The sequence below is a fragment of the Rhopilema esculentum genome, chromosome 8 (genome assembly GCF_057945365.1).
Source record: "Rhopilema esculentum isolate cy_ngs chromosome 8, ASM5794536v1, whole genome shotgun sequence".
In the NCBI taxonomy this organism is placed as follows: domain Eukaryota; kingdom Metazoa; phylum Cnidaria; class Scyphozoa; order Rhizostomeae; family Rhizostomatidae; genus Rhopilema; species Rhopilema esculentum.
The window spans coordinates 4,716,118-4,729,911 of record NC_142822.1 but is presented as its reverse complement, the minus strand read 5'-3'; the positions used below and the strand labels follow the sequence as shown (position 1 = coordinate 4,729,911).

The following is a 13,794-nucleotide window of genomic DNA, read 5'->3' as shown; positions in this document are numbered from 1 at the left end:
GCATTGCAGTATCTAAGGAACTATTGAATTTATGGAGTTTGTGCTTGGTGATCTCGCTGGTTAAAACGCGATGTTCCAGTCAGAATCCTTCAAGCTTCACAGTTTACTTCCTGAAGTAGAGAGAGTGCTGAAAGTGTTCTGCAACAGTTTCCTGAAGATAACGGTAAAAGACGTAATGGCAGTTGATGTTGACAAGGAAATGGATTGGCACCCACTCAGTGAGGTTTATCCTGGAATAATGGCAAGTGAAACGGTGAAGGAAATGAGGCCACACGAGAAGGAAAGCTTTTTGAAGAGATGTCGCAATTGGTATAGGGAAGCAGTGAGACAGATTTTGAAACGAGTCGATGTTTCAGACCCCGTCCTGAATGCCATGAAAGACATTACCCCAAGGGTAATTGTTAAAGACAAAGCCGCACAGATAGCAGCAGGAACCCTGGCAAAGCATCTGCCTCGGTTGAAGGGAGACGCCAGCCTTCTTGACATTGATCGTCAGTGGAGATCATTATTAATTGACGATGTTGTGAAGAATGGTGGCTGGGAAAACCAAAGCGTTAACGATTTTTGGAAAGCTATGAAACAGCTCCAATAATATGAAAGTCTGGCACTATTCATGCTTAACGTAACTGCACTACCACAAAGTACGGCAGCAGTCGAAAGAACATTTTCGAAGATAAATATAAACAAAACAAAGTTGAGGAATTGTCTTGCCGTGAATACGTTAGAGTCAATAGAAAAAGTCTCGGAAAAATTTACAACAAACTTTGATATTGATGAGTATCATGTTCGTTTGCATGGAAATGCTAGAAACTCGAATATGCAAAGATATACTCAGATAGAGATTGATAACATTGACCATAATATATCATTTGAGTAGTACTATTTAACTTTTCAATATCTAACTTTCTTATTTTCGTTGGCTGTAGTTTTAAGCAAGCTCTTCATGGCATCAGCATCTGTAACCTAACAATGTATAATTTCCCGCATCAACTTGTTAACCCTAAACCTATCTGGTTATCTAATACCTTCATTTCAAATCATTTTTTCAATTGTCATTAATATACCTGTAATCTACCCTACATCGCCTGCCCTAAACTGGCGCATGCTAGCTCCTGCCAAATGAAATGGTGCCATGGTTCACAAAGTGTTTGTTTTATAAGCATAGCCAGAACCAGGTGACGTCATGTCTATTTCTGCTGTGGACGGCACAGAATATTGTATTTTGTTTTCGTTTTTAACGTTTCCATGTTTATAACAAAAATAAAGGCACTTAACGCGTTGTTTTTCGAATAATTTCTGCATATATTTGTACGGATTGTAGGGGAATATGCAAAAAAGTATGGAAATGTAGGGGAAAACAAGTAGACAGCCGTAGGGAAATGTAGGGGATAAACGCATGCGCCGTAGCGGAATATAGCAAACACTGAGTGGGAGCACTGAATTTCATCGACATGAGCAGCCTTGGTCAAAGGATTTCACCCAACATTTCGCCCAACATTTCGCCCAACATGGTGTTGGGCGTAATGTTGGATCGTTTGACCACCTCAGCCAACATTGTTGGCTCTGCGCACGCGCAGTTGGCTAAAGAGCGCCAAAATTCAATCATAGCATTGTCGTCTCGGGTTGATTTCGTTCGTTTCAAGAAACGCGTTTGCTTACAATCAGTTACACGTTAATTATGGACAATATAACGAAATATAACGAATTCTGTGCGAAAGAAGAGGCATCAAGCATAAATGAAGAAACCGTAGCACAGAGGAGCTACAAGAAAGGGCGGGGGAAGGCGAATTTAGGCCACGGCCTTGATAGGGGATGCGACGCTCGTTTGTTTTAATAGTTTGTTCTTGAAACAAAATGACACTGAACTAGCAACGAAAGTAGGGAAAGCTGACAAGGATGCCAATTTTACGTTGACTGGCAAGATACTGCACTTTTAACACGAGTATTTATCGACAACAAGGCAGCCAAGATGGCCCTCTAAATTGGATAAAATAGCCAATCGCTTTCGAGCAATGTGGATAAAATTTATCCGGATAAAGCGTTTACACTGTACCACATAGTTATCCGAGCTAATTTAATCCACTCTCTTAGGTGAACTAATTTTGTTCGGATAGCCATTCTCAAATTCGTGCGGATAGCGTGGGTCTAGTGCAAACGCGACGCCTAACTGAACTAATTTTGATGCGGATAAATTTTTCCCGATACAGTGTAAACTGAATCTAAGCCCACGGCACACGAGATTTTCGTCTTTGAAAGACGAACATTTTTGTCTTCACAGATTGCGCATATGACAGATTTTCATCTTTGAAGCACAGAACAGGTAGGTAATTGCTTGGTGGGAAGTTTCAGAAGAACATCTCCATGTGATCAAAACTTAGTCGCTTAATGGCCACTCACTATTTCTTCGAAAGATTTTTGTCTTTTGGGTCCGCACATGGCAGACCTTTGTCTTTGTCTCTCAAAGACCGTTTTCGAAAATTAAACATCTTTAATTTCGAAGACTGTATTGAAAGACAAAGACCTTTGTCTTTGACAAGCGCATACGACAGTTGGAATGCTAAATCTTTGGAATGCTAAAGACAAAAATCTTCGTCTTTCAAAGACAAAAGTCTGCCGTATGCGCTGAGCTTTAGATAAAGGCGAGAGAAGTTGATCATGTGGTCCGACTATAACCTTCATATGACAACAACCAAAGCAAAAGAGACAATTCTTAGCAACCAAGAGAATCAAGTACACGAGGCTTTCTATTTTTTGAAGCAAAACAATAATGCTTATTTTGCTTGAAAAGATATCTACTTTAGCTATAATGTTGTCTTCTATCAGGATACCATGCAAAACATTTGCATTTAACACTTGTTCGCTGGAAATGCTTCTTTATTGTCCGTCCATCGAATCCTTTTCCTTGGCAAAGAACTTCAGAATTGTGCTTAGAACACTTCTGATGTTGTTACATAAGCACCTTGGCATGCCTATGGCAGCTTGATTTCATTTGAATCAAGTGTAACAAGGAAAAGGACGACATTCAAGAATACCTTTGCTTGCTGCTTCAGGCTACTTCACTGACATGTTGATAATCTTTATTTCATCGTAGGGCATATCATTACGAGAGTTTGTTTTAACTTGACTTATCTTCTGTGCTACATCCATACCTTTAGTAATTCGACCAAACACAGTATGCTTGTTGTCTAGCCATGGCTAAAAAAGAACACAGTGTTACGTTATGTATGTAACTTTTACTATAGTTTACAAGCAGTGCTAATGTATCGCATGCAGTGACGCAACGCAGTTTAGGACACTTTTGTTCGAGAAGGGCCACTAAATTTTTTTTGTCCATGTATTCAAGACTTCGCTCTAAGTTCATTTAGTTTTCAAAAACTTTCAAATTTCGTAAACTAAAGCTTCTATATAACTCAACGTCCTCCCAGATTGCGAGAAAAAATTCTAACTTTTACAAATTGCTATTGTGTTTCTCAGGCTATACTCTCTTGCAGTCCTAATCCAAGATGTTGTCTTGTCGGAAAATCGTAGGCCCGAACCCAGCCAAATGGTCGAACAGGCGGGTAGGCAATTCTAATTCTTCTTGGTTGAATAAAACAAACTTAATAATTTGTTTACTATTCTCAGGTTTTGCTAACTGTATGCTGAACCCAATTGCTCAAGAAATTGTCCAACCATAGCTAAATTTCAATAAAAAAGTGCTGCAAATAATTCAAAAATCAAACTTTTTTCTCCATATTAGGAGTAAAAACTTCCCGCTCAGTATTTTCATTTTCTTTGTTCTATTTTCATCCCGTTTCCCCAACCACTACGTCCATTTCTTTCCTCTAATGAATTCATTGTTAAATTATTTCATTTGACGCGTTTTCCGTTTTTTAAACATGGTTCAAAACTAAAATTTAATTCTCCCATCCCAAAACAAAATCCAGTATCAAAACATATATATCAAAGTACTCATTTTTGCAAAATAAATCAACTTATTATGCGCGAGTAGCGAAAACCCTATGTATTTCAAGTGTAGGCCTGTCTCCGCTTGTCAACTTCTACGTCACGCGGTCACGTGATACCTTTGTAAATTTGCATCTACGGCCCCTTCCAAATGAAATTTTTGTCGGAAAACTTTGAAATGCTCACTTTTAACAAATTTTCTACCGAATTCATCATTAATATGACAGGGTAAAAGGGGTGGCATAAATCCTTTAATAACTTAAGGTGGGTTTGCTAGTTTTATATTCGCCGTGATGTTTCAAGAAAGATAGTGATAAAATATTGAATAGGCTATCCATTATATAATTATTGCATATCATCTAGCACTCGAGGATGAATCCTCCTAATATGAAAGCCTTAGGCTTAATCCTACAGCAAAGTAACTGCGTTTAATGAAAAAAGAATAAAATGTAACTACTCCGAGAAAATTGCCGTTTGAATATCCAAACAAGACTGTTATCAGTTCAACAATAAAACTTACTTAACCCAAGTTCAAGCCCCAACAGCAATTCCAATACCATTCCCGCATTTAAGGAAAATTGCAAAAGTTAAGTTTAATGTTTTACAGTCTGCCATTAGGGCATGAAGCATGAGCTACCAATCACGTGGTAATAGTTATCACGTGATTAATAGTGCAATTAGAGACTCACCGTCGGCAAAACAGTTATAAAAAACTGCGACCCATTTGTATTTGGTCCTGCATTTGCCATGCTTAGTGTATACGGCCGGTCGTGACGTAAGGAATGGTGAAATTCGTCTTCAAACTCACCGCCCCAAATTGATTCTCCACCGGTACCATCGCCTAAAAATACATTTTCAACAGCTGATCAAATACCGATTCGCTTGTGTACCAAAATATGAAGAATTTTCTTAAAGAATATCATTGCTAATCAACTTTGGTAGATCAAAGATCTGTTATCAGCAAAGCCGTTATGTCTTGCAAGGTCGTTGAGCCCATTGAAGCGGCCTCACGCAAATTTAGACGCAAACTAGACGCCGCAGAAGCAAATTACTAGAAGGTGACCATTGTTTTTGAAACACAGCACCTGTCTTCAGTTGAAAAGTGCCAGAAATTAACTGAGTGGTACCGCACTACTGGCTAAAAATGTTCGCTTTAGGGTTAAAGATCACAATTATCTGACGGAAATTAACTGAACATCATATAAAACAGCATTGTCCGGAAGAGGAGCTGGTATGCAACATAAAACATGCAAAAGTTTAGCGTACAGTACGAAGACTTTTGGCACGGAATGTAGGTACTGTTTGCTGTAATCAGCCTGGTCAAAATACATAGTTGGATGTTATGTAATTCTGGACATGCTTCTACTTGACTTAAGTACTTCAATAGAATTATCAATGCCTGCTTAGAAATTTAAGGGGACGATTATAGAGATAGAAGTTGATTTCTAAGGGAAATAACAGCCATTTCTAAATGTAAGCGACAACAAAGAGCTAACCAGACGGGTCTCCAGTTTGGATCATGAACTGTTTTATAACTCGATGGAAAATATGTCCGCTATAATAGCCGTTCTTGCAATGAGTGACAAAGTTCTCCACTGTCTTTGGGCATCTACACAAACAAGAGTTGAGCATCAAACCGGTTACAATGAGAGCTGGTAACAATAATAGGAAACAACTTTCGATTAGATATGAACGAGCTGATATCAAAATGAAAACAAAGATGCCTGCCTACAACGTATCAACAAAAATTCAAAGTACAGAGTACGGAAATGCTTTAGGTAAAATAACCAAACAAGACAATTGCAATTTATGAAGATTTCAGTATTAGCCAATCAATGAGCGTGTGAATGGAGTCACGCATACTGATTGGTCAATTTTTGATTGAAAGGTGGCAAAAGCCCCTTTAGTAACTGTCGATTGTCTTCAATTTTTCATACATAACATTTTACTTTTCGATTAAGAGCTTCATTTGGAGGCGGGTTTCAAAAGAGCAAGACTTTATGCCAATCTTTTGAACCCTAAGTACAAAATTTGATGCAAGAAATTGAATACATACTCTTTAGGAAACAGTTTGATGTGAATATCTCCCATAGTTGTGTGCATGATAACGTTTTCTGCGAGCACTTTTGGACCAGAATCCTAGAGAAGAATCTTAAATTTGAAATCTGCAATCCTTAACTGCATGATTTATCGATATAATGCCATGAAGATCTAGATCTCGTTATACATCGTCCTTCTTTATCGTTAAGCAAAATATAAGGGGAAACGAATCTTTTTTAAAACAACTTTGTTGTGGACCGTATAAAAGTTAGTAGAGCCTCAAAACCTCAAAATCTAGAGAAGTTCTAATCAATAATCAGTAATATCTTCATAAAATTCGAAGGAATTATTTTTCAATTCATTGAACTTTAAACGAACGCCAAGAGAGGGATACGGATTTTTACCATTACGGGAAATTGGCAAGGTATGGGCGAATGACTTTTCTTATCCAAAAGTGTCACGTTTTAATTTCAACGAAAACAATGCCAATGGATGTTTTTATACAAAACAGCCCTGTCAAAGAACTTCAGTAACGGGCTGAAACCACCTGAAACTACTCAAAATTTTGTTTATCGGAAAAGACCATGGAAGTGTATCTGTACTGCATTCACCAATGTACTGTTTCCAGCTCGGAGCCACGATAATTGCTCGAGATAGAAAACAAAACTTCGATAAAAATAGCTACGCATGTTGCCTACCAAATTTCCTTGGAGCACCCAAAGTCTATAAAGGTCTGGTTTTTATATTTTTAATTTTTTCACGAATACTGCAGCTCCCGTTCTCAGATTCCGTTCTCAGATTCCGTACTCAGTTCCACTACACTCATTTTTTTCTAAGAAACAAAGGTCGATGTTGAGTACTCCAGTTTCTGAATGTTCTGGAAATTTTAAATACTCATTGTTTCTTAAGAGTTTCTTAATTATGATGTCATGAATGATATTATGAAATGTTCTTGACCTGTTTTACACGTCAAGAGATTCGCTTCCGTTCCGATGCTATATTTAGATGTGGGAAGTATAATTCTATCCCTTGTGTCTTAATTTCTAGGCCAACAGGGCAATCATGTTCGTGGATTTTACAAAATTTCGTTGTTCTCAGTTTTATCATTTTGATTTTTTGCCTCGAGTACTGAAGTTTCTTAATTTTTTCTGACTGTCCAGTTCTCGTTTCTTATGGCTAGTTTCTTATAAAAAAAATGAGTGTAGTCCAATATCTTTATGAAATCGAAAATACTGATAGGGCAAATACACATCAAGATTATTAGATTTTGGTAAACCTTATTGATTTAATAGTATGTCAACCTCACAAGCCTAGAAAACCACGGCACCCGCTAACCCTAGCTCACAAACAACGAGAAAAGTTTAATATGGCCCACCTGTGTCGCAGCAATTATTTCTTCTCTCGAGGGCTTCTCGTTGAACACATCTCGGTCACTAATAAAAAGCAGGCAACATGCAGTTTTTCTAAATCAGAATTCATTTTTTAATTAACAATACAAGATAGCAAACATGCTTTTTTCAAACGGGCAGGTGCAAAAAACACTTCTCAAGGGCCGGAAAAGTAAGAAAGTACACTTTCTATATTGATAATTTTGCTTCATATATCATAAGACATCGTTTCTAGCCTAAAGATTGATCCACCAAAGAAAAAAGCGTATTCGTTTATTTGAAAAATCTCACTGTATTTGGGAATCTTATGCCAGTGGACGAAAGAAATGGAGCGGTGAAAACAAACCTAAGCAAATATATTTTATAATAGATCGATACAATACTTACGTATGGTCTTCATTTGGCTCTCGTCTAGTGAAAAAGTAAAACCGATTCTTTTTGTGACCGCAGCAGATAAGGGTTGGGTCAGCTATTGGTTTCTCTAAACCCGCATTTGAAGCGGCAGCCATTTCCTGGAAAAGAACGCGGAAGCAAAATATACAAAGAATCTAGCAAAATTACAATAAAATAATGGACCCTGTGCTTCTTTCGACAAAATTATTAAACTGAGATCTACGAAGTACAAACGTCTTTGTCTCAAAGTCCAATATCCATTACTTGAATTTGTTGCTCATGAGCCTGTTTTGTTGCAGCTCCCCTTGCTTGCAATGCAATTCTCTTTCAAATTATTTTTTTGGTTTTGGCATCCAAAACAAAACAAACGTTATTGAATAAAATCATTTGTGCATGTTTTTGTTCATTTTTAAAACTCTTCTTGCATATATTCAAAACGAGCTATATAGATATTTACTGTATAAGACTTAAAAAGACGAGCTTACAAGTGGAAACTCAAGAGACAGAAAAGAAACAAACTACAAAGCCGATCCAGAAATGACTGCATTTAAAAGATTTAGTTCTTTTTCCAATTTTATTAAGCATTTTCCCATAAACAATTTATTTCCAAATGTAAGTGTGCTTGACAGAAACCTACCAGAGTAATAGCTGCCTTATCTTCAATCGACTTTTCCTGATGCAATGCGATCCCAAAAAACCGAACATTTTCATCCTGAAATTTGCCAAAGAAAACTTTCACACAAAATAAAAAAACACGAGATACAAACAAAAAAACGAAGCATCGAACTTAAACCTTGACAGGCCGTTAGCTGCAGTTTACAACTTTCAAATAGCTGCCTGATAATGTGAACTAGCAGGGGCGGACCCTTGGCCAATATTTGGGAGCAAGCCTATTGTTCTGATAAAAGGACGTCACATTTCCCATTGTTTTAGAACAAAATACTATTGTCCCCTCGCCCCCCAGGTGTCCGCCACTGTGAACTAGTTGTAATGTACAACATAATTTGAACCGCACGCTTTTGTCCGGCTCCGTCCACTTGGTATTAGCGGTTTTCTGGATGCAACACACTTATTTCTAGTGATGAGTTTTTATCGAAATGTTTTTGCCGTCAGCTTTATGAACTATAGATAGAGTATTTGTAACGATTGGGTTCGTGGGACAAATGCTCGAGGTTCAGGCCTATGGCTACTCTCTACAGATCGTGAATGAAGATGCTAAACCAGAAATGAGATCATTTAGAAAGGCTACAAAAAGATCAAATCGCTGATTGAATTTGTCAGTACAAGACTGGATCACATTGATAACACTTTCAAGTTAAATGAGAGTGAGTTGAAGAAATCTTCACAAGTGATAAGCAAAAAACATTTAAAAGGATGTTTAGGACGACATGAAAAACCTTGCTTGCAACATCGAATACCTGGAGAATCAGTCCAGATAAGAAACAACGCCAAAATCTCAGAGGATGACGATAAAATAAAAAGGAATAGCACTGAATTGAAAGTGAAGGGGTTGCGAGACGAATCAAACATTTGCAAAAAACATTTGTGGCGATCAAGCGCGGCCGGGATTAGCTATTTCTCATGTATAGTGTAGCTCAAAAGGGCCTAAGCCCATTGCGTAAGAAGATAAAGAAGGCAAATAAAGCCTTTCTCTAAATAGGGGATTAGATTGAGTTAACCAAATGGCTTAAAGTTCTATAGTATTTTCTTGCGAAGAACCCTAGAATGAAGAAGTTGCTAAATTCCTGTTATGTTGACAAAAGACAAAAAAATGGGTGGAGTAGAATCTCTGATGCTCTCTAGAATTCTACTCCCCGAGAAAACACTAGAAATGCTGTTCATTCTTCCGAAGTAGAAGAAATGCCATTTCAGTGACAAGGACTAAGGGAAGGAAATATGCGACCACTGAATCTAAATTATCGAACTTTTTTTTAGTTATATTCAGCAATGCCTACAGTTCTGTTACTTTCATTTGTTTTTAAATAAATTATTACAGCATTTGCTTTTTTACTAGCGAAAAATCATACTGTCGTGAAAATGTGAATTTTGTTTGAAACGCAACAATTTAGTCAAGGACAGTCAAGGACAACACCTGGCAATGTGCTCGGCACAGAAGTGTAAAGAGCTATTTCTGTTTCGCATAAAATGACATCAAACAACGGATTTAAAAAATTGAAAGTCAAATGAAACAAAAAATTCTACTTCTTTTTGCAACTATTGTTCCTTACAAATGTTACTTTTGAGCAAGCCTTGATGTCAACAAGTATTGTAGCGTTAAATAATTAATAACTTTTATCCTACAAAAAGCAAGGTTTTGAATCATCATAAGGATGTACAAGGTTAAGGAAGAAAGTTTTTCGTGTAGGGCGTGCAGTAGCTCGCAATGAAAGCAGCCATAAAAATCTTGTCCAATTCAATTACAACACTGTAGAGAATCGGTTTAAATGTCATCGACACAAGATATAGGACATAAATACATTTGGGTGTGTCAAATGAAATTAAAGCTTTTTGTCTCTGGGTCAGTCTGTAAAGCCCTGGTAAAACGACTAAACATTTCACTAAACATTTCACTCAACTTTTGTTTAGTCAAAAGTTGATTTAAAAGTTTAGTCGTTTTGCCACCCTGTTTAGTGTTGTTCAGTCGTGTTGAGTGTTGTTGAGCAAAGTTTAATCCTGGTCAAAAATGTTTAACGTTGTTTAGTGTTGTTTAGCAAATGTTTAGTTGTTTTGCCAACAATTAAACATTTTTTCGTGATCGCACAGGCGCACTAGCTGTGGAAATCCAAAGGTTTTCGTCGGTTATCGTTGGTTTTCCTGTCTCTATGTGACCCAAAAGCCTTTATGAGACATCTACATATCTCGTTGTACGCCACTGTGTCTTTTTCAACAGTCAACTTTGTTGTTAATGTGCTTAAAAGTCTTTTCTATCCCCGTCGTTTCATCTAATTCTTATTTTTATCCACTGCTTGTGCATGCAACAAAATAAACCAAAAGCAAATTCCTATGCAAGATCCCCTACAACCCAACAGCGTAGAAAACTCGCAGTTAAAAAAAGTTGAGTGAAGTTTAGTGAAAAGTTTAGTCACGTTTTGCCACCTTCGCTAAACTTCGCTCAACTTCATTTAACAAAAGTTAAGTGAAATGTTTAGTGAAATGAATGTCTTGTCGTTTTGCCAGGGCTTAATGGTGAGAACGAACTGGGTAAAGCGGGGTCACTCTCAGGTCAAGTGGAAATTACCCTGGGGTATCTGAAGAGGAATAAAGCGAAATTGCTTTCTGTTTAGGTGGAAACCACTCTGTGGGAATCACCATGTGGGGTTTTGAGTAACCCAAATAACAATGAAACACAAAAACAATTGGGGACCAGGCCGTGTTCTGGAAAGCATAAGAAAATACCGTCAATTTCATAACACATTTATCTCCTACATTTACTCAAAAGGGATCCTTAATTCGTGTTGAAACAAAAAAACATTCTCTCATCTGAGTGGACTGCTGATTGCAAGATTGCTTTAGAAGCATTTGAAAATTTCTTGATATGGAAGCAAGTGGCGGACATCGTCATTTTGCCCTCGGTGACATTGTTCTAAGAGACACAATTATCTAGTAAAAAGATAAGGAATGCTCTTACCTTGCCCAAGATCTTCAGACATCTATTAGTGTAGATGTTGACAACTACAGAAGCAAAAAGATATTGAGTAACCGACGTTATCAAAACTGAGACATCAAAAAGGGTAGGAATAGGCCACAGGGGGCTACAAAAACAAACCAAGATACCAGACATATAGACAAGGGCACAATTGATTGGTCACTATCCGTTGGCAAAATGGACTAATTGCTTTGCAGCATTATGGATGAGTTTTTTATTTGCTAGAGAAACTAGGAGTATTCAAAACAAATGCAGTATTCTTAGGATAAAAAATTAGCAATAAAATCGACTTTATACCAGTCTACTATGGAAAACAAAGGTTTTTCTGCAATAGCAAAACTTTTCTCATTATGGAAGTTTTTCTACCGTAAGAAAATATTTTACCTTTAACACCAAGCATTGTTGCATACAAAATGAAATAACCACTTTCATCGAAGACTAAAAAATGAAAACACTGATAGCTAGCAACATCTTCGGTTGGCAAATACTAGAAACCACAGATAGAGAATGATAAACACAGTCAATGACAGGAACAAAAGAAAATTAATATTTTCTCTGATTTTTACCAAAGACAATAAAATTACTCCATATTTCAAATATTTTTAAAACATAAGAAATTATTGAATCAACTTATCGTATAAATATAATCTATAGTGCATACGTGCAATCTTCCTTGGTGTAATTAAAGTGTTATAGTTTAAGTCATTTGAAAATTACACTTCCTAATAAAAGTTACCATGCTTGAAAATATAAAAAGCGATTGCCTCAAACTGTCTCTACTTCGGCTACCCGACAAAAAGAGAGACTGAAAACGGGAAAGTAGGAATAACAGGGCGCCTCCCCATTGGTAGCTTAAGCCATTCCATACCTGCATTTGCCATGCGTAGCAAGTCAGACTTTTCGATCTCCCTTTCAATCGCTATCCTCCTTCCAAATTCCATATTGGGTAGCAGCTGTTTCTCCTGAAAAATGAAAATGTCCCTTTATGTCCTACAACCTGACAGGCTACAACTTCTAGAAAACACACTGTCTGCAAGCATGTAAACAGTAGCAAGCAAGTACAGAAAGAAAGAATGCGAACAACCAAAGCAAGAAAGTAAACAAGCATGAAATTAATCAAGCAAGTATCCAAGCAAACATGCAACCAAGCAAGGAAACAAACAACCAAGCACTGCTAACTCATATTGAAGTCATAGCAGCACATGGTCACAACTTAAAAGGTCATTACGTTTGTTGAAGAACATATATCATTACCGTACGATAGAGAACAAAAAATTGGTATTTTACCTGCTGTAGATCGCTAAACGTTTGAAGATTCTCATCGAATACACGTGTTTTCTTGCCAGTCAAAAACCTGAACACTCGCACCTTTGAAAAGTTAAGCATAATTATTATGCATTAAAAACTATAGGCAATTTATGTGAAAGACATGTGATGGGCATATGCAAAGAACAGGGTGGTGATAGGGGCGATGAATGGGTTACTCGGTTTGGGCAAACATAACATTTGCAAATTTTTAGTCTTTGTGAGACAAAATATCTTTATCGTGATATGTTAAAACCATTATATGCAAATAACGATCAACATGAATGCTATTGCTTGAGCTGCTGAGCAGAACTATTAACAATACAAACCTTTCTATCTGAACTCGTCGTAACAAATTGTTTTCCACCAGCTGAGAATGATATTGATGTTGGGTAGGTTTTGCACTGTAAAATGAAGACAAAATGCATAGAGAGGATGTTTGCGACAATCACTGGAAAATCAAAATCATATTAAAATAATAAAAGTTCGGAAACATTTTATATTGATTCAAAAGTCATGAGAACATAATTAAAGGTAGTTTCGTTACGGTATTACCGATCATCAATAGCTTCACAAGAGCTAAAAAACAATGAAAATGTATAACTAAAATAAAAATTAAACAGCTGCTTTGATAAATGATTTGATTGAAATTATAAAACTGTATACAGATATAATTTTCATGATATTTTTCTGCGAACACTGCAAATAAGTGATCATAAACTGGTTGAAAAATGTAACATGATAAAATGCTGTCTAAATGTGGTGAGGACGTGGCTCTGAACAATTAAGAGTAAAAAATAGTTGAACATGGCGCGAAAAACGGAAACATATTCCGCTTTTCCATGATATCTTCAAATTTTGAGACACCAAAAAAGTTGGCTTACACGTAAGCACCGAGACCTATAGAGTGAAGCGAAAGATACATAGCAAAAAAGCCAGAAAACTTCAGCCTAAACCATAAAACACTACACTATAAATTATAAGGCATTCAGTGGATTGGAGGTGTAAAATAGCTGTAAATATGAATAGATTGCTATATATTAGTGCAGCTCATCATCCGTTAATTTCTTTTACTTG

General features: G+C 36.9%; 1 protein-coding gene across 1 annotated transcript in view; it reads right to left on the bottom strand.

Moving 5' to 3' along the window:
• Positions 1 to 2,658: 2,658 nt before the first annotated feature.
• The window catches only part of LOC135694928 (peptidylprolyl isomerase domain and WD repeat-containing protein 1), a 29,474-nt gene continuing 18,338 nt past the window's right edge, over positions 2,659 to 13,794 (bottom strand). Inside the window, exons 8-19 of the mRNA XM_065213817.2 lie at positions 13,047 to 13,121; positions 12,700 to 12,780; positions 12,281 to 12,374; positions 11,797 to 11,850; positions 11,395 to 11,438; positions 8,404 to 8,478; positions 7,761 to 7,885; positions 7,361 to 7,418; positions 6,002 to 6,084; positions 5,442 to 5,554; positions 4,635 to 4,786; positions 2,659 to 3,195 (exon numbers count right to left, since the gene is read on the bottom strand). Of these exons, the coding sequence (XP_065069889.1) occupies positions 3,052 to 3,195; positions 4,635 to 4,786; positions 5,442 to 5,554; positions 6,002 to 6,084; positions 7,361 to 7,418; positions 7,761 to 7,885; positions 8,404 to 8,478; positions 11,395 to 11,438; positions 11,797 to 11,850; positions 12,281 to 12,374; positions 12,700 to 12,780; positions 13,047 to 13,121 (1,098 nt within the window). The 3' untranslated portion in view covers positions 2,659 to 3,051. The remainder of the gene's footprint in view (positions 3,196 to 4,634; positions 4,787 to 5,441; positions 5,555 to 6,001; positions 6,085 to 7,360; positions 7,419 to 7,760; positions 7,886 to 8,403; positions 8,479 to 11,394; positions 11,439 to 11,796; positions 11,851 to 12,280; positions 12,375 to 12,699; positions 12,781 to 13,046; positions 13,122 to 13,794) is intronic.